General features: G+C 43.9%; 1 protein-coding gene across 2 annotated transcripts in view; it reads left to right on the plus strand.

Annotated features, from left to right (window-relative positions):
- chid1 (chitinase domain containing 1) overlaps nucleotides 1–21807 on the plus strand; it is a 150007-nt gene that overhangs the window by 107790 nt on the left and 20410 nt on the right. For both annotated transcript variants that reach the window (XM_059975399.1, XM_059975398.1), the window contains 3 exons: nucleotides 2532–2624; nucleotides 5504–5605; nucleotides 9987–10142. In XM_059975399.1, coding sequence (XP_059831382.1) covers nucleotides 2532–2624; nucleotides 5504–5605; nucleotides 9987–10142 — 351 coding nt within the window. The remainder of the gene's footprint in view (nucleotides 1–2531; nucleotides 2625–5503; nucleotides 5606–9986; nucleotides 10143–21807) is intronic.

The following is a 21807-nucleotide window of genomic DNA, read 5'->3' on the forward strand; positions in this document are numbered from 1 at the left end:
CTTACATACCATCGTAAGAGTGTAATTCTTGCCACCTGAGTTTGAATTAGTTTGGGAACTTTATTTTTACACCTGTATATGCATAACACTGCTAACTCTTGGTTTACCTGGTTTAAGTTACTATATTTGGTAGTTACTAGTAATTTGTTAACAGCAAAACCTGACTCCAGCTGTCTTTTATTGCTGCTGATCCATTTACAGGGTTACCTGTACGTAACAAGAGAAAGGAGTTAAATTGCACATGCATAGGGCTGGAGAACTAGTTGTGCAGAGACTGTTTGGGACTGCATTTTGGTCCATTTAGAATTGTTGGTGGATGAATACTAATTAGAAATTATTGGAGTAGTAGGATCTGACGTTGAGCCATACAGTGTCCAGGAGTGAAGTCAGCTCAAAAACTGCAGGCTTCCTCCTTTTAGGCTGGGTGATTGATTTGAGAAAATGGTATGTTAAAGTGTCCACTGCCATAGAAGGCAGGCAATTCTCATTTTGAACACTGGCTATCCCCTCTAATATAGTGCTGTGGGTAACCTCAACTCCTTTTCTCCCTCTCTGCCAGGCCAAGATGCTCATGGTGTTGCAGGAGTTTGTGGTCTGTGCCCCAGCACCTCGTGCACCACCGTTCTCAGAGCCTGATCCTGTCTTGGTTCCATCAGCCTCATTGCTGCTGTGTATTCGCCTTAGTTCATGTTCACATTATAGTGATTTTCAAAACGAAAATAATCCTACATAATTATTTTTTCGATTACCTTCAGATTGTTTGTTAGTTCTCTTTTTGCTCTATTGAAAGGTGTAGATTTTCAAGGTTAACTGTTGTCTGCAGTTTTTTTGACATCCCCAGTTCTTTCTTAACTACCTCCACTAATTACTTTTAATTACTTGGCCAGTATCTAGCCTTCTGCATACGTGTATTCATTTCGCTTGGAAGTTTTCACTTTTTATTGCTTTACAGCATTGAATTATGGGGGATTTAATTTGGTCTTTTTGACACTGATCAAGAGAAAAAGACTCTTTTGGGTCAAAGTGAAAACAGATCTCTACAAAGTGATCTAAATTAATTACAAATGTAAAACACAAACTAATTGATTTCATAAGCATTCGCCTCCTTTAATATGACACACCAAATCATCAGTGGTGCAGCCAATTGGTTTAAGAAGTCACATAATTAAATGATCTGTTTTTGAAGACCTGTGTGCAGTCAGAGTGTTTTAATTGCTGGCAATCCAGTATCCTAGTAAAAACTGCACCATGAAGACAAAAGAACACACCAAGCAACTCTGTGAAAGGGTTATTGAAAAGCACAAGTCAGGAGATGGAAACAAGAAACAAGAAAATATCCAAGTCACTGAATATCCCTTGGAGTTGCAGTTATATCAATTATCAAAAAATGAAAAGAATATGGCACAGCTGTAAATCTGCCTAGACCAGGCCGTCCTCAAAAACTGAGTGACTGTGCAAGAAGGGGACTCGTGAGGGAGGCCACCAAGAGACCTATGACAACTCTGGAGGAGTTACAAGCTCCAGTGGCTGAGATGAGAGAGACTGCACATACAACAACTGTTGCCCAGGTGCTTCACCAGTCGCTGCTTTATGGGAGAGTGGCAAAGAGAAAGCCACTGTTGGGGGAAAAAAAAACTCACATGAAGTCTTGGCAAGAAAATTGCCAGAAGGCATGTGGGAGACTCTTAAAGTGAGCTGGAGGAAGGTTCTATGGTCTGATGAAACAAAATTGAACTTTTTGACCATCAGACTAAACACTATGTTTGGCGTAAGGCGAACACTGCTCATCATCAAAAACACACCGTCCCTACCATGAAACCTGGTGGTGGCTCCATCATGCCATGGGGATGCTTCACTGCAGCAGGCCCTGGAAGGCTTGTGAAGGTAGAGGGTAAAATGAATGCAGCAAAATACAGGGAAATCCTGGAGGAAAACCTAATGCCTTCTGCAAGAGAATTGTGACTTGGGAGAAGATTTGTTTTCCAGCAAAACAGTGATCCCAAGCATAAAGCCAAAACTACACAGGAATGGCTTAAAAACAACGAAGTCAATGTCCTGGAGTGGCCAGGTCAGAGTCCAGACCTCAATCCAATTGAGAATTTGTGGCTGGACTTAAAAGGGCTGTTCACTCACGATTCCCATGCAATCTGAAAGAGCTTTAGCAGTTTTGTAAAGAAGAATGGGGAAAATTTGTGGTATCCAGATGTGCAAAGCTGATAGAGACCTATCCAAACAAGTTCAAGGCTGTAATTGCTGCCAAAGGTGCATCCACTAAATATTGAGTTGAAGGGGGTGATTATGCAATCAATTATTTTGTGTTTAATAATAGAAGTTTAGACCAATTTAACCAAGGGGGGGGGGGGCAAATACTTTTTATAGTCTCTCCCTCTTCCTCCCTTATATGAATGTATGTGTGTCGTGCAACAAATTCTAAGCTCCATCCCACAACTCAATGCACTCTGAGAATGCGGTAGATACAGGTGCATACTGTGAGCATGTGTAGCCTCTGATGAGACGTGTTTGCTTTGCAGGGAACTCTCTCACATGATTCGGCACCTGGCAGAATCGCTGCATGGAGCCATGCTGAAACTTCTGTTAGTGATCCCGCCAGCAATCATACCAGGGTAAGCACTAGATTACATAACAGATCATTATGCCCAGCAGAACTATGAAAACAAAATACTTGGATCACTGAGCGGTGAGAAGTATCTCTACTAATGACAAGGCCATAAGACATAGGAGCAGTATTAGACCATTCAGCTCATTGAGTCTGCATGCTTTTTCATCCATTTCCCTGTGAGCACCAATGTCCTGCCTCCTCCCCTTAACTCTTCATTCCCTGACTGATCAACAATCTATCAACTTCTGCCTTAATTATTTAAATATATCCAATGACTTGGCCTCCACTGCTGTCTGTAGCAATGAATTCCACAGATTCATGCTACAGAATTCACCACTCTCTGGCTATAGAAATTTCTCCTCATTCTGAATAAACATCCCTCTATTCTGAGGTTGTGTCCTCTGTTCTTAGACTCCCCCAGCACTGGAAACATCTTCTCCGATCTACTCTGTCCTGGCCTTTCAATATTTGATAGATTTCAATGACACCCCCCTTCATACTACTAAATTCCAACGTCCCAGGGCCTTTAAACACTCTTCATGTGATAAGCCTTTCATTTTGATTTTCATGAACCTCCTTTGAGCCCTGTCCAATGTCAGCACATCCTTTATTAGATAAAGGGCACAAATGTGCTCACAAGTGAGGCCTAACCTCTGCCTTCAAAGCCTCAACATTACATCTTTGCTTTTATATTCTAGTCCTTTCAAATGAATGCTAATATTGTATTTGCCTTCTTCACTGCTGACTCAACCTACAGATTAATCTTTTGGGAATCCTGCATGAGGACTTCTAAATTCCTTTGCAGCTTAGATTTTTGAGTTTTCTCTCCTGTAGGAAAATAGTCTATCCTTTCATTTCTTCTACATTGTATCCATCTGCTACATCTTTGCCCATTCTCCTAATCTAAGTCCTTCTGTAGCCTTCCTGCTTCCTCAACACTAATGCCCCTCTACTTGTGTTTGTAGTGCCTGCAAATTTGACCACAAAGCCATCAATACCGTCATTTAAACCATTGAATACAACGTTAAATGAGATGGTCACAACCCGGACACCTGTGAAACACCACTAGTCACTGGCAGCCCATCAGAAAAGGCTTTGTTTATTCCCATTCTTTGCCTCCTGCCAATTAGCCACTGCTTTATTCATACTAATATCTTTCCTGTAATACCATGGCCTCTTAACTTGTTAAGCAGGATCATGTGTGGCACCTTGGCAAAGGCCTTTTGAAAAACCAATTAGACAACATCCATCGAATCTCCTTTGTCTATCCTGCTGGTTATTTCTTCAAACAATTCCAACAGAGTTGTCAGACAAGATTTCCCCTTAAGGAAACCATGCTGATCTTGGTCTATATTATCATGTGCCTAGAAGTACCCTAAAACCACATCCTTAATGATTGACTTTAACATTTTCCCAACCATTGAGGTCTCACTAACCGGCCTATAATTTCCTTCCTTCTGCCTCTCTCCCTCCTTGACAAATGGAGTGACATTTGAAATTTTCCAGTCCTCTGGAAACATACCAGAATCTAGTGATTTTTGAAAGATCATTACTAATGCCTCCACAATCTATTCAGCCATCACTTTCAGAACCCTGGGGTGTAGTCCATCTGGTCCAGGTGATTTATCTACATTCAGATCTTTCAATTTCCCAAGCACCTTCTCCATATCAATGGCAACTTCATTTATTTCTGCCCCCTGACACTTGAACTTCCACCATACTGCTAATGTCTTCTTCAGTAAAGGCTAATGCAAAATACTTATTCAGTTTGTCCGCATTTCCTTATCCTCCATTACTACCTCCCCAGCATCATTTTTCAGTGGACCAATATCTTCTCTTGCCTCTTTTTTACTAATAATATATCTGAAGAAACTTTTCTATCCTCTTTAATATTATTGGCTAGCTTGCCTTCATATTGCATCTTTTACCTCTTTAGTTGCATTCTGTTCTGTTGTCTTATGCCTCTGGAATTCCGTATACTCCACTGTAATACTGATACATCTGACTTTAGCTTCTCAAATTGCAGGGCACATTTTATCATATTATGATCACAGTCTCTCAAGGGTTCCTTTACCTTAAGCTCCCTAATCAAATCTGGTTCATTACACAACACCCAACACAGAAAATGTGTTTCTCCTAGTGGGCTCAACCACAAGCTGCTCTAAAAAGCCATCTTATAAGCATTTTACATTAAATCTCCTGCACTGTGCGAATTAATGGAGCTTCCCATTGCATTGTTTACATCTCAACTGCTCAGCCCACTGAAAGAGCCAGCATGGTAACTTGATTCCAGATCCATTTTCTGATGATGATTTCTGATGATTGTGTAGTATTCATTTCCATTCATGTTCCCCTGTTGTTGAGCTGTATCAAAAGGGGTAATGAATCAGCATATAGGAGGGAGATTGAAAATTTGGCTGAGTGGTATAATGACAACAACCTCTCACTCAATGTCAACAAGACCAAGGATCTGATTAGAGACTTCAGGAGAGGGAAATCAGAGGTCCATGAGCCAGTCCTGATCAGAGTAGCAGAGGTGGAGAGGGTCAATAACTTTAAAATCCTGGGTGTCACTATCTCAAATTGCAAAGAAAGCATGACAGCACCTCTACTTCCTCAGGAGTCTGCAGAGATTCAACATGTCATCAAAAACCTTGGTAAACTTCTATGGATGTCTGGTGGAAAGCGTGTTGTCTGGCTGCATCATAGCCTGGTATGGGAATGCCAATCCTTCGAGTGGAAAATTCTACAAAAGGTAGTGGATTTGGCCCAAGTACATCATGGGTTGAGTGGCATCAGATAAGGATCAATAACGCTTGTCAATGCAACACTCTCTTCCTGCTGTTAATTATCAAAGCTGACTTTGTCTCTTCCACTTTCAAGGACCAATCTGTCTGGGATGTTTAGGAAGCAGGACTTTGAGCAGCTGGCCCAAGTTGTGGATGGATTCAGTCTCATGACGTATGACTACTCAAGCACACCTCGGTAAGATCTGTGGTGAGACAGTTCCATCCTTTATCATGATGTCATTACAGCCACTAAGTCTAAAGCAGACTGTAATTGTTTTCCTGGGTCTCTGACCCTGGGTTTGCATCTCACCTGCACTATGCCTGATCTGGCTCCACCTACCCCTTATCTCCAGGGTCATGTTTGTGTGTTTATCTATCTGTGAGTGTTTGTTTCCCTGTGAATGTGTGTGTCTGGATGTGTTTGTGACCCTATTTGTGTGTGTGTATGTGTGTTCATGGATAAGTATGTTTATATGTGTTTGTGTGCACAGAACCATTATTATGGGTTCTGTGCTGATTGGTTAAGTGGAGTGTTGCCAGGGGAGATAGCCACACCTTGTCTATCATTGTCTGGGGTCTCGGTTCTCACAAGTACAATGCAGTGTTCCACTTCCCTCTCATTCCAGAGAGTGGTGAATCTTACAAGCTGGAACTGGACTATGAGAAGGAGCAGAGATTGGGACAGGGAAGAAGTGCCCCTACTCAACCTGACCTCCCTCCTATCCATCACATTCACTGCCACCAGTTTTGGAACATGAGCTGGAAGAGAGAACGGCGGTTCCAGGGAAATGCAGAGGCCAACAGATACCAGCAGGCTGCTGGTACAGGCAGCCAGTCCCCTGCTGCGAAGGAAAGAATACTTACTTGTGAACACAGGGAAGTGTAATCTAGTTCCACTCTGGAGCAATGGCCAGGCAGAGGGTGTGTGGATTGGAGCTAGGAGCTAAGGGTGGTGCTTTTTACCTATGTATCTGGAAAATAGTTCAAGACTCAGATCTAACTTCTGAGTTCCAGAAGAGAAGGTGTTGACTTTTCAAAAGACCATGCAATAGTTGGTTACTTTTTCAAAATAGTTTTACAAAATAAAATGAAGGTTGATCTCAATAAATTTTATATGGCATTCTGCATTACATCCCCTCATTCATATTGTGCCTACACTGAAGAAATGCAAGTTCAGTGGAAAGTCATCTTTGATTCCTCAATATTCTCTGCCTCTATTTCCAAAGGACCTATTCTGTGTGTCTGTTGAGAGGAGGGTGCATGTTCTGTTGGCTTTGCATGGTAAACATCTGTCTGTACCACCACTAACCATTACCAGTATCACACTAGTGTGCTGGGGAAAGGCTTCTATCTGAGCAGTAATACAATGAATAAAGTGCCAGGAAAACCTGTTTCTCCACAAGTGGCCAACAATCTTCTATAAATCATAAAAGTGATCTTCCAAAACTTTAACATGAGGAAATTTGCAGATGCTGGAAATTCAAGCAACACACACACAAAAAGCTGGTGGAAGGCAGCGGGCTAGGCAGCATCTATAGGAAGAAGCACATTCGACATTTCGGGCTGAGACCTTTCATCAGGACTAACTGAAAGATCCGTGCTGGGTCTTTACCATCCCCTCCGACCTTCAACTCTCTTAGGCAGAGTGCTCTGTTCTCAGTAAGGGCCTCACCTTTGTCCCCCTTTGCCCACACCTCAGCGAGTTCCGCGTACGCCATGACGCTGAACTCTTCTTCTGCTGGCTCCATCTTCGAGCCTACTTCTTCGGCAAGGACTCCCACCCCCACCGATGACCCCATCTCCTGTCTTCAACCCTCCTCCTCTTCATGGGCACCCTGCTCTGGTCTTCTGCCTGCTCTGGATCTCTTTATTGCTAACTTGCTGATCGGACATCAACCATCTTCACTTCACCACACCCTGTGCAAATTCCAACCTCACTCCTTCCGAACACTCTGCTCTCTACTCCCTCCACACCAATCTCAACCTCACTATAAAACCCACTAATAAAAGGGGTGCTGTTGTAGTCTGGCGTACTGACCTCTACCTTGCCGAGGCACAGCGACAACTCACTGATACCTCCTCTTATTTACCCCTCAATCATGACCCCATTAAGGAGCCCCAGGCCACTGTCTCCTACACCATCACCAATCTTATCAGCTCTGGGGATCTCCCATCCACTGCCATCAACCTCATAGTTCCCACACCCTGCACTTCCCGTTTCTACCTCCTACCTAAGATCCACAAACCTGCCGGTCCAGGTAGACCCATTGTCTCAGCTTGCTCCTGCCCCACCGAACTCATTTCTGCATACCTTGTTTATCCCCCCCGTTCAATCTCTTCCCACCTATGTTCGTAACACTTCTCACGCTTTGAATTTTTTCAATGATTTTAAGTTCCCTGGCCCCCACTGCCTTATTTTCACTATGGACGTCCAGTCCCTATATACCTCCATCCCCCATCAGGAAGGTCTTAAAGCTCTCTGCTTCTTTTTGTATTCCAGACCTAACCAGTTCCCCTCTACCACCACTCTCCTCTGTCTAGCGGAATTAGTCCTTTCTCTCATAATTCCTCCTCTGGCTCCTCCCACTTCCTCCAAACCAAAGTTGTAGCCATGGGCACCTGTATGGTTCCCAGCTATGCCTGCCTTTTTGTTGGCTTTGTGGAACAGTCCATGTTCCAAGTCTATACGGGTATCCGTCCCCCTCTTTTCCTTCGCTACGTGGACAACTGCATTGACGCTGCCTCCTGCACGCGTGCTGAGCTCGTTGACTTCATTAACTTTGCTTCCAACTTTCACCCTGCCCTCAAATTTGCCTGGTCCATTTCTGTCACCTCCGTCCCCTTTCTTGATCTTTCTGTCTCCATCTCGGGAGACGGCTTATCTACTGATATCTACAATAAGCCTACTGACTCTCACAGCTACCTGGACTATTCCTCTTCCCACCCTGTCTCGTGCAAAAATGCTATCCCCTTCTCACAATTCCTCCATCTCTGCCTCATCTCAGGATGAGGCTTTTCATTCCAGGACGAAGGAGCTATCTTCCTTTTTTAAACGAAGGGGCTTCCCTTCTTCCACCATCAACTCTCCTCTCAAACACATCTCTCCCATTTCACGCACATCTGCTCTCACCCCATCCACCTGCCACTTGGGATAGGGTCCCCCTTGTCCTCACCTATCACCCCACCAGCTTCCGAGTCCAACATATAATTCTCCATAACTTCTGCCACCTCCAACGGGATCCCACTACCAAGCACATCTTTCCCTTCCCCCCCCTTCTGCTTTTCGCAGGGATCACTCCCTACGTGACTCCCTTGTCCATTTGTCCCTCCCATTCCTTCCCACCGATCACCCTCCTGGCACTTATCCTTGTAAGCGGAACAAGTGCTACACCTGCCCTTACACTTCCTCCCTCACCACCATTCAGGGCCCCAGACAGTCCTTCCAGGTGAGGTGACACTTCACCTGTGAGTCAGCTGGTGCGGTATACTGCGTCCGGTGCTCCCGGTGTGGCCTTTTATATATTGGTGAGACCCAACGTGGACTGGGAGACCGTTTTGCTGAATACCTATGCTCTGTCTGCCAGAGAAAGCAGGATCTCCCAATGGCCACACATTTTAATTCCACATCCCATTCCCATTCTGATATGTCTATCCATGGCCTCCTCTACTGTCAAGGTGAAGCCACATTCAGGTTGGAGGAACAACACCTTATATTCCGTCTGTAACTTCTGTTAATGCCCCTCCTTCCCTTTTTACCCCATCCCTTATTTACTTATTTGTTTCCCCCTCTTTTTTCCTTCTCTGCCCCTCTTATGATCACTCCTTGCCTGTTCTCCATCGCCCTCTGGTGCTCCCCTCCCCCTTTAATTCTCCCGAGGCCTCCCGTCCCATGATCCTTTCCCTTCTCCAGCTCTGTATCCCTTTTGCCAATCACCTTTCCGGCTCTCAGCTTCACCCCACCCCTTCTATCTTCTCCTATTATTTCAGATTTCCCCCTCCCACTTTCAGATCTCTTACTATCTTTTTTTTCAGTTAGTTCTGACGAAGGGTCTCGGCCTGAAACGTTGACGGTACTTCTCCCTATAGATGCTGCCTGGCCTGCTGCATTCCACCAGCATTTTGTGTTTGTTGCTTTCAAAACGTTACTCACTATCAGTAGCTCCTTACCAAATCCCTGATGCCAGTACCAATATTCCAAGTCACTTTGCTAACTAACAAGGTTCTTGAGAATTACTTGTGTTTTCAGGACTTGTATTTGCATGGCACATTAAATATTTTAGGGGCATAATTGGCTGCAGATGCTGAAATCTGAAGTTAAAAACAAACTGCTGGAGGAACTCAGTGAGTCAGGCAGCATCTGTGGAGGGAAGTAGACAGTCAGTGTTTTGGGCCTTGTTCTATTCTATGCCGACTCTCCATCTCTCTCCATAGATACTGCTCAAGTTCCTCCAATAAATTTTATTTTTTTTCTCTAGAATCTTTAGGCTTTCATTTGTTCTTTTTCCTTAGTTTGGATTCAGTTTGATCCAGTTTGATGTGCTGTAGCTTTCAGAGCTGACTTTCCATTTGCCTTCCAGACCTGGCCCCAACTCTCCTACCCCCTGGATACAAGCCTGCGTTAAGGAATTGGATCCCGAAGCAAAATGGAGGAGTAAGATCCTGCTGGGCCTGAATTTCTACGGGATGGATTATGGTACATTTGCAGGAAATGGGGAACCAATTATAGGGCAGAGGTAAGATGTACCGTCTGTCTTTTCATTCTCTTTCAAAGCAGGGATTATTCACACTATAAATTCCGCCTGGATCCTGTTGCTGTTCCATGCTGGAAGATTTATTGAATGAACTAGGACAAGTCGGACCACTGAAGGTCAAAGGTTTGAATTCAGTGCTCTGAGGTCTCATACAAATGATAATGACTTTCTGTAATCTGCAGTTTTAACTTCAACTGTGAATAACCTTTAACTACTTTCGGTTAAACTATTCCTTGTTTCACGTCCCTGAGACCTTGTACACAAAGATAGTTCTATAGCACAACAAACAATCTGCTGGAGGAATTCAGCCGGTTGAACAGCTTTTGTGTGGGTGGAGGGGGGGAGGGGAGGAAAATGAAATTTTATTTCGGTCAGTACAAACACAACAAAAAGCATCATTTTCAACGATGATTTCATAAGACAAAATTACAACAAAAACATAGATATTCTTTAAAACAGATGGAAAGGGTTTAAGGCTGAAGCCACAGCTTATTACGCCTACCCTTCTTACTTATACAACAACGTATGAAATAATTGGTGACATTTCAGGTGGAAACCCAGCGTCAGTCGATCTGAATACCCATGAAACTTAAACAATACAGCACAGGAAAACACCCTTTTATCTATGCTGTCTGTGCAAGGATAATGCCACTTTAATTACACATCTGCCTGCACATATCCTTCCATTCCCTACCTGTCTAAATGCTTCCTAAATATTACTATCTTATCTGATTCCAGCACTGCCCATTCCAGGCATCCACCACTCAGTGTGTAAAAAAAACATTCTTCTCACCTTAAAGCTATACCCTCTAGTATTATTGTATCCTCCTTGGAAAATGAATCCTATGAATCCTGATGAGGAGTCTTTGGCCTAAAATATTAAACTCCGATTATTTCCCACAGATGCAGCCTCAACTTCTTAGTACTTCCAGAATTTTCTGGTTTTAGTTTAGATTCCCAGCATCTGCAGGTTTTCTTTTTAATTTTCTCTTTCTAGTGGAATTCACTGCTACTTCTCTTCTAGGACTTTCACCTGAAGAAGTTCTGTTTTGCTCTGATGTGAGATTCCTATCTTTCTTGCCTGCCTTGTTCACCCTCCGTGGCGTCTTTTAACCCAGTTATGATGAAAGGACTACAACCTGAAACATTAATTAAGTTTCTCTTTCACAGATGCAGCCCAACCTGCTGAGGGTTTCCACCATTTTCTGTTTTAATTTTAGATATCCAAATAACACTTTCCCAAATCTTATAGCAGTAGTACACCAACCATAGAACATTGAGTAAACTTCGGACAGTTGCACAAGCTGTTTCTTTAATTATCAGGTAATGTCAATTCAGTAATTCACATGTTTCTAATCAAGTGTTGAGCAAAGCAGACAAGGATAGGAATTTCCATTCCTTTAAGAGCAAAAGTGAGCCAGACTATATTTTTAATGATTTTTATAGTTTTGTGGTCTGTTTAAACATATTGTTGTGTGCTTAATTAACTAAGTTAAATTTTTCTATGGTGCCATGGAAGAATTTGAATGTATCACTGGATATTTAGTCAGCTATCTGGATTGCTGGATCCACAGTTTAATCCTTGGTTTACCATGGTTATAAGCATTTCTTATGCTGCTGAATACATGTTCTACAGTTAAGTGTAAATATTAAAAGAAGATTAAAATAAGAGGCTTAAAATGTTACCAAGAATAGTATTCCAAGGATTGGAAGAGTTTTAGGAAGCATCAGCCAATGACCAAAAAATGGATAAAAGTCTAAAAGGCAGATTTTGAAAGCAAATTAGCAAGTAATGAAAAAAATGTTTGTAAGAGCTTTCACATCTAGGTAGTAATGCAAGTTCTAGGAGAAATTATTGTTGGAGGATAATGAAAAATATGCAGGAATATGGAATATTTTGTTATTTCATTGAGAAGGATCCCAGGTCTGATGGTGGTGAGAACTTAGCCCATACATGAATTTTGCCACACACACACACACACACACACACACACACACACACACACACACAGTTCTCCTCAAAATCTTGGAATCTCTCATTGGTAAAGACAACCAGAGCATAACACTTTAGACAATATGATGGCATTTGGGAATATTTATGCAGTGGATTTAGTTATTACTGTGCAGCAGTGGCTGTAATCTGTGTGGATTTTCAAATTACATTTTATAGGACCTGTTTCATAAAATAAAAGGTCATCAAGTTAAGGAAAACATACCACAAGAATCCTAGTCCAAATATTTGTTTTCCCAAATGATCCAAAATGTAGATTTCTGTAGTGATTGTTCAAAAAATATTTATGTCTGTTAATGTGTCCATTGAATTAATACAATAAATATATCTTAGTAAGATTTATTTATTCATAGAGGGCAGCCATCGATCCCAGGGGACTGGGTCCTCTCCACAGTACAAGCCTGGGATGGGAAGATTTGAAGAACCGGCTGTTGCCCATGCAGCAGGTTCCCCCTCTCCACGTCACTGACGTAGTCCAAGGGAAGGGCAAGCGCCAATACAGCTTGACACCAGTGTCATTGCAGAGGTTGCCAGAGTACAATTACCAACAACATCAAACTGCCTTAGGGACTCAGCTCTGGATTTACTCCTGAAGCCTTTCCTGTGGGTGGGTATGGACACAAGGCAATAGAGGGTTAACATCAGAGTTTTCCTTCTCCTCGGCAGGCTGCCATCCAAGGCAGATGGGCCCCACCTGCCCGAAGCAACTGGTTTTGAGGTGCCAGTGGTCCGCCTTTGCCCATTCTTTCATCAGTAGAAATAGTTCCGCCGGGCCTAGTAGCTAAGCCACACGTGAAGGCGAAGAGTGGACTTGGTTGTCAGAGGCTGTTAGAGTCACACGCCATTTGGAGCACTTTATAGGTAGTAGGAGCTTATCCCCACTACCACCCCCAGCTATGACAACCTTAGGAATCTATTTATTCATAATATTACTTGTAAAACATAATGTGCTAAACAAAGTAACGTTTAAAATTAAAGGGGGTGAACAATTCCAACACTCAGTGGTGAACTGTGTCATTGAAACTGGTCTGTAACCCAAACTGGAATTGGAATTGGAATTGGAATTGGTATCATTGCCACATGAACCAAGGTAGAGCAAGGAACTTATCTTGCATTCTGTTCATACAGATAAGATCATTTCACAGTGCATTGAGGTAGAACAAAGTAAACCAATAGCAAAGCAGAATGAAGTGTAACAGCTAGAGAGAAAATACAGTGCAGGTAAACAATAAGGTACGGGATCATAATGAGGTCAAGAGTCCTATTTATCATACTTGGGATCTTATAACAGTGGAAGCTGTCCATGAGCCTTGGCAGTCCCAAGAAACTGGACTGGAGATTTTCCACTGAGCTAGCATGGTGAGAGTATTGATGAAGGAGAGAAGGTAGAGATGAGGGCGGAGGGTTGGTGGGTTCTGTACTGGGTTTTCTGATGATACAAAGTGAGTGTAAAGAGAAGCATTAGTAACACTCTTGAATGGGGTATAGGAGGGGGAGGGGATTGTGACCCTAGAGAGGGTACAGGAAGGGGATGAGATCTTGAGGTGGGTGCCAGAGCTGTTATTGATCTGAGGAGGTGAGTTGTTATATGATTGATGTGGGGAACATGTGAAGGTGTGGTGGGAAATGTATGTAAGTGGTAAGGTAAGATGCAAAAAAGAATACGTCCTCTCAGTTCATGTTCCTGTTTTTCCATGTTCTAGTAGTACCAGACCTGCAACCACTTCGTTGAAACCTCCTCTTTGGCCATATGGTGTCTGTGCTTCATTGCTCCTAGTACTTGCCCTTTGGCTGGTGCTGAGACCAATAATGCACGTAGGGTGTGGACACGGTTACCTCACAGTCTGGGCAGCCTCTGGAAGCACCTGGTTAAAATGCCACAAGACTCACCATCTGTTTATTCAGCAGTCTGCATTGTATTATCAGAATTAAAATGTCATAGCAGTCTCAGATTTAAATGTTTAACTAACTGCAATAAAAATAATATGTATTAGAATTGATTTGTAATCCCACACTAATCATGTAAATAGTGGTGTTGGCCTGTAATGAGATTTTCAACTGGCAAGTAATGGGGCTGAATGTGTTGGGTGGAATTACAGGCACACATAATGAATGGAGTCACTCTGTCTTTCTATGATGCTCTTCATTAGTCACTGTATCTGGGGAATTGCTGTACCTTTGAATTGTTAGCGTGCAGTTTAAAAAGTAGGGAGTCAGAGTTGCCTACCCACGTAAAGACACGTCGGCTTCTGCACACCCACGCACCCTTCTGTCTTGCAGTTAGATCTTACACTTTTTGTAAGTAGTTGTGTATAGTCCTGTTGTAATGAGCTGTGCCACCTGTACCCTGACTATCACTCCATAAGGACCCTTATCAGCATTTAACTTGCGCTGCCTTCTCATATGTTAACCCAGAAGCAAGCTATTCTTATCTATACTGGCTCTCAGTACAGCCCCATTAATCTCTTTCCTCATTTATTCCTCTGAAACATTTTCTAGCTCAAAGGATTGTGACTCTTGACCCCACCCACCTTCTGCCTATACTTGGATTAAGAGGAAATCAGGAGCCCCTAAAGAAATCCACATGCTCACAAAGAGAACGTGCACACTCCACACAGACAGCTCACAAGGAGAACGTGCGCACTCCACACAGACAGCTCACAAGGAGAACGTGCGCACTCCACACAGACAGCTCACAAGGAGAACGTGCGCACTCCACACAGACAGTTCACAAGAAGAACGTGCGCACTCCACACAGACAGCTCACAAGGCGAACGTGCACACTCCACACGGACAGCTCACAAGGCGAACGTGCACACTCCACACAGACAGTTCACAAGGAGAACGTGTGCACTCCACACAGACAGCTCACAAGGAGAACGTGCGTGCTGCACATGGACAGCTCACAAGGAGAACGTGCGCGCTCCACACGGACAGCTCACAAGGAGAACGTGCACGCTCCACACGGACAGTTCACAAGGCGAACGTACGCGCTCCACACGGACAGCTCACAAGGAGAACGTGCGTGCTCCACACGGACAGCTCACAAGGAGAACGTGCGCGCTCCACACGGACAGCTCACAAGGAGAACGTGCGCGCTCCACACGGACAGTTCACAAGGCGAACAAGCGCGCTCCACACGGACAGCTCACTAGAGTGAGGGAGCTGCCATACCTGCTGCACCACTTACACATGCCTGAATAAAATCGTTATTCTCATGTTCTTCTTGCCACATCCCCTTCGCCAATTCCTTTGGTTGTTAGTGTACTTCTAACTGCTGTCCTGAATTCTCATAGTGCTGATATAACTGCAGTCCTCTTCCCTGTCCAGTCCTCGTGATGATGCTTACGTACCTGCGAGAGCAGCTAGCATAGTGGTCAGGTTTGCGAACGCTAGCTCAGTGGTGAAGTGCAGCGGAAACATGATCCACAGGAGGCTGGCAGCACTGAATGCAGCCAGGAGTGACCAACACTGACTCTAGACTACTGGACACTGGCTAGACCAGTGTCTGTTAGATATGTCAGCTATTCATAGTCAGTTTTATTTGATGTATATGGTCAGATATGGGACTTAGTGAATCTGACAAGCAGATTGTATTTCTTCAGGCAGACTCAGTTTGGCGCATGATATATTGATCGGTGCTAATGGTGTGAAAGAGGGCAAGGCTTGCATTTACTCTTTTTACTTGTTTTTCCGGGGAAATCCAATCTACTGTTAACTACCTCACGAAGTATGAGGAATAAATATAGCTGAAGTCAGAAGCTGATTTCCCTTGACCTCCTCTCCTTGAGAAGCGGTTCCATTCACAGGCATCATTCTGAAAGCTTCAAAGAGCTGGGCTCAGCATCCGAAACAGAGTTGTTTACTTCGACTGGCATGAACAGCACTGGCTCCTAACATCAGCTGTGGTCCTCCACACCCCTGTGTCCCAAACCTCCACACCCCACCTCCCAAACCTCCACACCCCACCTCCCAAACCTCCACACCCCACCTCCCAAACCTCCACACCCCACCTCCCAAACCCCCACACCCCACCTCCCAAACCCCCACACCCCACCTCCCAAACCCCCACCTCCCAAACCCCCACACCCCACCTCCCAAACCCCCACACCCCACCTCCCAAACCCCCACACCCCACCTCCCAAACCTCCACACCCCACCTCCCAAACCCCCACACTCCACCTCCCAAACCCCCACACCCCACCTCCCAAACCCCCACACTCCACATCCCAAACCTCCACACCCCACCTCCCAAACCTCCACACCCCACCTCCCAAACCTCCCAAACCCCCACACTCCACATCCCAAACCCCCACACCCCACCTCCCAAACCTCCACACCCCACCTCCCAAACCCCTACACCCCACCTCCCAAACCCCCACACTCCACCTCCCAAACCCCCACACCCCACCTCCCAAACCCCCACACCCCACCTCCCAAACCTCCACACCCCACCTCCCAAACCTCTATTTATATAATGGAAAATTTTATTGGAGAGCTCTGATGTTTATGCACTGGATTTTATGCTTATGGTTCTTGAACTTCAGGCTGAACTGTCATGTCAAATGGAATGTCTTTGCTAAACTTAAAATGTTCTCTCCTTCATACACTGATACTGTTGAGGTGAGATGAGAGATCAAGTGTCACTAGTCCAATGTAAAAGTCTTTGTGTAACTGCCTTGTGTTTAGCCCCGCTGCCTAGCCAAGGGCACATTTCACACACTTGAATATTGTGTTCTACAGCCTTTCCTTTACTTCAGATGCTCTGTTGGGGTTAAGTCAGATTGATGGAGTAAGGCTCGTATATATGCATGACTCATCTTCTTTCTTTTTTTATTGAAGTTCATCATCAAACAAACATTTCTGTAAGATGTATTTCAGACTTTGTACATATATATCATATATGTCACAAATCTCCACAAAGTATTTATCTGAGGTACACACTTATGGAAAAAAGTGGAAAGAAAAAACAAGCAAAAGTAAAGAACTATGTACAAGTAGAGAGTGATCTTTTTTTTACAACAGATTCATTGATTTGTGAGAATAAAATCAGGCCTATGAGGCATTATGTAGTTAAACCATTTTTCCCAGTATGAATCAACTTCTTCCAAATTGGATAAAATTCTCTTACATTTGATTCGATTTAATAGCCCATTGACATTAAAAGAAATGAATCTTACCTTGTCTTTAGCCATGTGTATTTATCTGTCAGTGTATCATTGAAATTAGAATAAAACTTAATTGATCTACTCCCTCAACAAATAAGAACCAAGAAACGCAAATAATAACAAAAGTGGCAAAGAACGTGTGATTCCAAGGCTGAGGTCTCTAGTAGATGACCCTGCGTTGAGCTAGAGGAAATGTCTAGCTGTGGGGGATAACCCCTCCTACTTGTGAGTTGAGGGTCCCTATTGCAGTATTCATAAAAGTCAGTGAATAAATCCATTACACAGAAAAGATTTCCCTTTGTACTCCTCCTATATACATACAATGCACACGTGCACACGCACACTCTCTCTCTCTCTCTCTCTCTCTCTCTCTCTCTCGTGCGTGCTCTCACTCTCTCTCACTTGTTCTCATTTTTCCTGATATATTTCTCTTGGCCTCCTTCCGTCTCCTGCCTTCTCGATTCTCGCACTATTTCCCAAGCGGAGCGGGATAATTCCTCAGCCAGGCTTTCCCTTGTTTTGGTCACGCTGACGGGCAGCCCTCTGACCTTCATGTCTCTAGTCGCCTTTTCTACCATCTGGTACAACCATGTCCCGTTGTCATAAAACACTTGAAGTTTAACAGAGTATGGAGTTTGAAATATAATTTTTTTTGCTTTACTTCAGAGTATTCTTTGCATTTCTGCAGGACCGCGGGGGGGGGGTAATCTTGGTTGAAATATATTAATTTATCATTAAAAACAACTCTCTTCTTACCCCAGGCCCTTTGTAGAATCTCAGCCTTGGTGCTGTACTGAAGGAATTTAATTATTATTGAGCGTGGCTTTCTATCCTGGGTAGGTTTCGGGACTAATGCGTGGTGGGCTCTTTCGACTTCCAGCTTTATAGCTGAGGGAAGATCCAGTGCATCCCGCAGTAACTGTCCGACAAAGTCCATCATAGACGAACCCTCTGCTCCTTCGGGAACGTTGTAGATTCTGATATTTTTCTGCCGTGATCTTCCCTCCAGGTCAAGCAGTTTACCTTCTTGATGATGTATTATTTTTATCGTCTTACTCAGTATCCGTTCCACGTTTTGAACACGATCTTCCACCTTCTCAATTCGAGTCTCTGCCACCACTATTTTTTGATCGACGCTGGCAAGCTCTGACTTAATATCACAGAGCTACTGTTTTATTTCTTTCTGGTACTCCATTATTTCTTTCAGAATTTCGATCACATTCGTTGCTTTGCCTGAATGAGGTCCAGTGTCCGCCTCGCTAGTACGCGGTCGGGTAGGAGAGCCAATCGCTGCACTCCTCTCGGCCGCAGGCTCCGCAGTGTAGCTTTTTTTATTTCCATTCTTTTTCCCCATTCTTGCCCCTCTTTTCAGTTCAAATATTTGTCAAAAAATATTATATTTGATGGGTTAATGGGGCTTAATACGTGTTTTTCCGGAGGAGCTAGTGACTTAAGCTGCCATTCTCGACAGTGACATCACCAGAACCCGACTCACCTTCTTTTATAGCGTAGTACTTCCCTTCTATCTCTGTGATGTTCTATATCTGTGATGTTTCTGTATGATAAAGCATCCTGATTCCAACAACACACCACCAAAATTTTTCTGTAAAACAGATGAAATGGTTTATGATGAAAAAATAGTGTCCATACTGAGACATTGAAGGCATGAGGACACCAAATAAATTATAAACTCATTTGTCAATACCAGGTATTTGTAAAGTATCTGGGGAGCTTCACTTACTGAAAATTAGAAAAAACTTCTAGATGCTGGGAAGCTGGAATGAAATCTCTCTTCCCTGGTTCAGATACAGGCTCTTTAACCTGAAATGTTAACGGTTTCTGTCTCCAGCTGCCACCTGACATCCTGGGTGTTTCCATACACTTGCTGCTTTTATTGGAGTTTTATTTGTCCTTGGAATGTTTGGTAGAATATATATAGAGAGAGTGTAATATTTATGGAGATAATTGTGTAATGATTCTGATCTTGGGAGGTTTGCTGAGATAACATAAAGAGGTTTCTCTTAGGAGAGGGCAGGCTGTCAATAATAACAAATTACTGACTCCACTCTCCTTGATGAGCAGAAATACTCCCATAAATAAATCAGTCCTTTGCTCTCCCAGATATCTCATTCTGTGACCTACATTAGTGATTTCCTAAGTGCATCTTCAGTTAGCAGTTGTGCAGTATTGGATTTCAGAAGTGTCAGATTGGTACCTGTCCTCTGTGGTGTTGAGAATTTATAGTAAAGGAGCAGTGTATGGATTAGGTGTATATTTACTGCCTGGCAGAAATTATCGTATTATGTCATTTGGAGAAGTTACAAGCTTGCTTGTCTGGGCAAGTGAAGTACAAGGTTTATGAGTTTGGGAGGGCATGTCATTGGCAAAGTTAGAATTTAATGTCTGTCCCTAATTGCCCCTGACCTGAGGGGTCAGTTAAGAGTTAACCCCCTTGGTGGGTCCGGAGACACGGAGAGCCCAGATCAGGTAAGAGTGGCAGATGTCCTTGCTAGGGTAAACATTAATTGAACCAGAGCATTCACTAGGGGTTCTCATATTATCCTGGCTTGAGCAGCTATCGGCCCAGTGGTCATAGAATGGGAACAGTTAGAGAGCTAGAGAAAAGGAAGTAGGAGTCACAAAGCACAGAACAGGAAGACATGTCCCTTCACCAACCTAATCAACTCTGAAAATCTCCCAGACACTGCCACCAACCTCCTAGTTCCCTTATCCTGCAATGTTTGTTTCTACCTCCTACCCAAGATCCACAGATTTGACTATCCAGGTGGGCCCATTGTTTCATCTTGCTCCATTTTATCCCCTTTGGTTTGGTCCCTTCCACTTACATCTGTTATACTTCACATCCTCTCAATCTCTTCAATCACTTTCAGTTCCCTGGCCCTGAATGCCTCTATTTTGCAATGGATGTCCAGTCCCTATACATTTCCATCCCCCATCAGGAAAGCCTTAAAGCACTCACTTCTTTTGAAGCACCTTCTTCCATCTGGTGGAACTGGTCCTCACACTCAACAGTTTCTCTTTTGGTTCCTCCCGCTTTCTCCAAACCCAAGGTGTAGCCATGGATCGCCAAATGGCCCCCAGCTATGCCTGCCTTTTCACTGACGATGTGGAACAATCCTTGTTCCAAGCCTTCTCTGGCAACACTACAACTCTTTCTGCGCTATATTGATGACGACATTGGTGCTGCTTCATGTGCCCATGATGAACTCCTCAATTTCATCAACTTTTCCTACAATTCCCACCCTGGTCCATCTCTGGCACCTCTCTCCTTTTCTCAATCTGTGTCTTCATCTCTGGAGACAGACTGTCTACTAATATCTTTTATAATCCTATTGACTCACAGCTGTCTTGACTATACCTCTATCCAACATGTCACTTGTAAAAATTCCATTCAGTTTTCACAGTTCCTCTGTCTCTACCACATCTGTCCTCAGGATATCTGAGTTGTCCTTCTTCAAAGTATGGGCTTTCCCTTCTACTACTATTGATACTGCCCTCACCCGCATCTCCTCAATTTTCTAGATGTCTTCCCTCACCCCATCTTCCCACCACCACAACAGGGATAGAGTTACTCTTGTCCTTAACTACCACCACACATGCCTCTGCATCCACTGATCTCTCTACTGCACTTATACATACAAGTGCTACACCTGTCCCTTCATCTCCTCCCTCACTGCCAGTTAGGGCCCCAACATTCTTTCTAGGTGAGGCTACCTTTCACTTGCAAGTCTGTTAAGGTCATCCACTGTGTCCTGTGCTCCCTGGTGCTGTCTCCTCTATGTGTGACTCAAGATAGATTGGGGGAGTGCTTTGTCAAGCATTTTCTCTGTCTTCTACAAGCAGGATTTCCCGGTGACCAGCCATTTTATTTCCTCTCCCCGTTCCCATTCCATGTCAGTCCTGATGAGACCACTTTTAGGTTGGAGGAGCAATGTCTTCAACTTGGTGGCATGAACATTGATTTCTCTAACTTCCAGTAATCTGTGCCCTCTCCCTTCTCTCTTTTTCCATTCCCCATTTTGGTTCACCTCTTACCCCTTCTTTAATCCTCACCTGCATATCACCTCCCTCAGGTGCCCCTGTTCCATCTACTCTCCTATAAGATTCCTTCTTCTTTAAGCCTTTTTCACCTATCATCTCCCAGCTTCTCATTTCCTTCCCCCCTCCCCGCCCCATCTACCTTCCCACCCCTTTGCTTCACCTATCATCTCCCAGTTTGTACTCCTTCCCCTCCCCCACCTTGTTCTGGCTTCTTCCCATTCCTTTCCAGTCCTGATGAAGGGTCTCACTCCGCAACATCAACTGTTAATTCCTCTCATGTAATGCTGCCTGACATTCTGAGTTCCTCCAGCATTTTATATGTGTTACTTTGGATTACCAGTATCTGCAGAGTCTCTTGTGTTTATGGTCTGGCAGGTCAGGCTGGCTCAACCTCCACTCCCAGAGG

Source organism: Hypanus sabinus, chromosome 7 (assembly GCF_030144855.1).
Source record: "Hypanus sabinus isolate sHypSab1 chromosome 7, sHypSab1.hap1, whole genome shotgun sequence".
Lineage (NCBI taxonomy): Eukaryota > Metazoa > Chordata > Chondrichthyes > Myliobatiformes > Dasyatidae > Hypanus > Hypanus sabinus.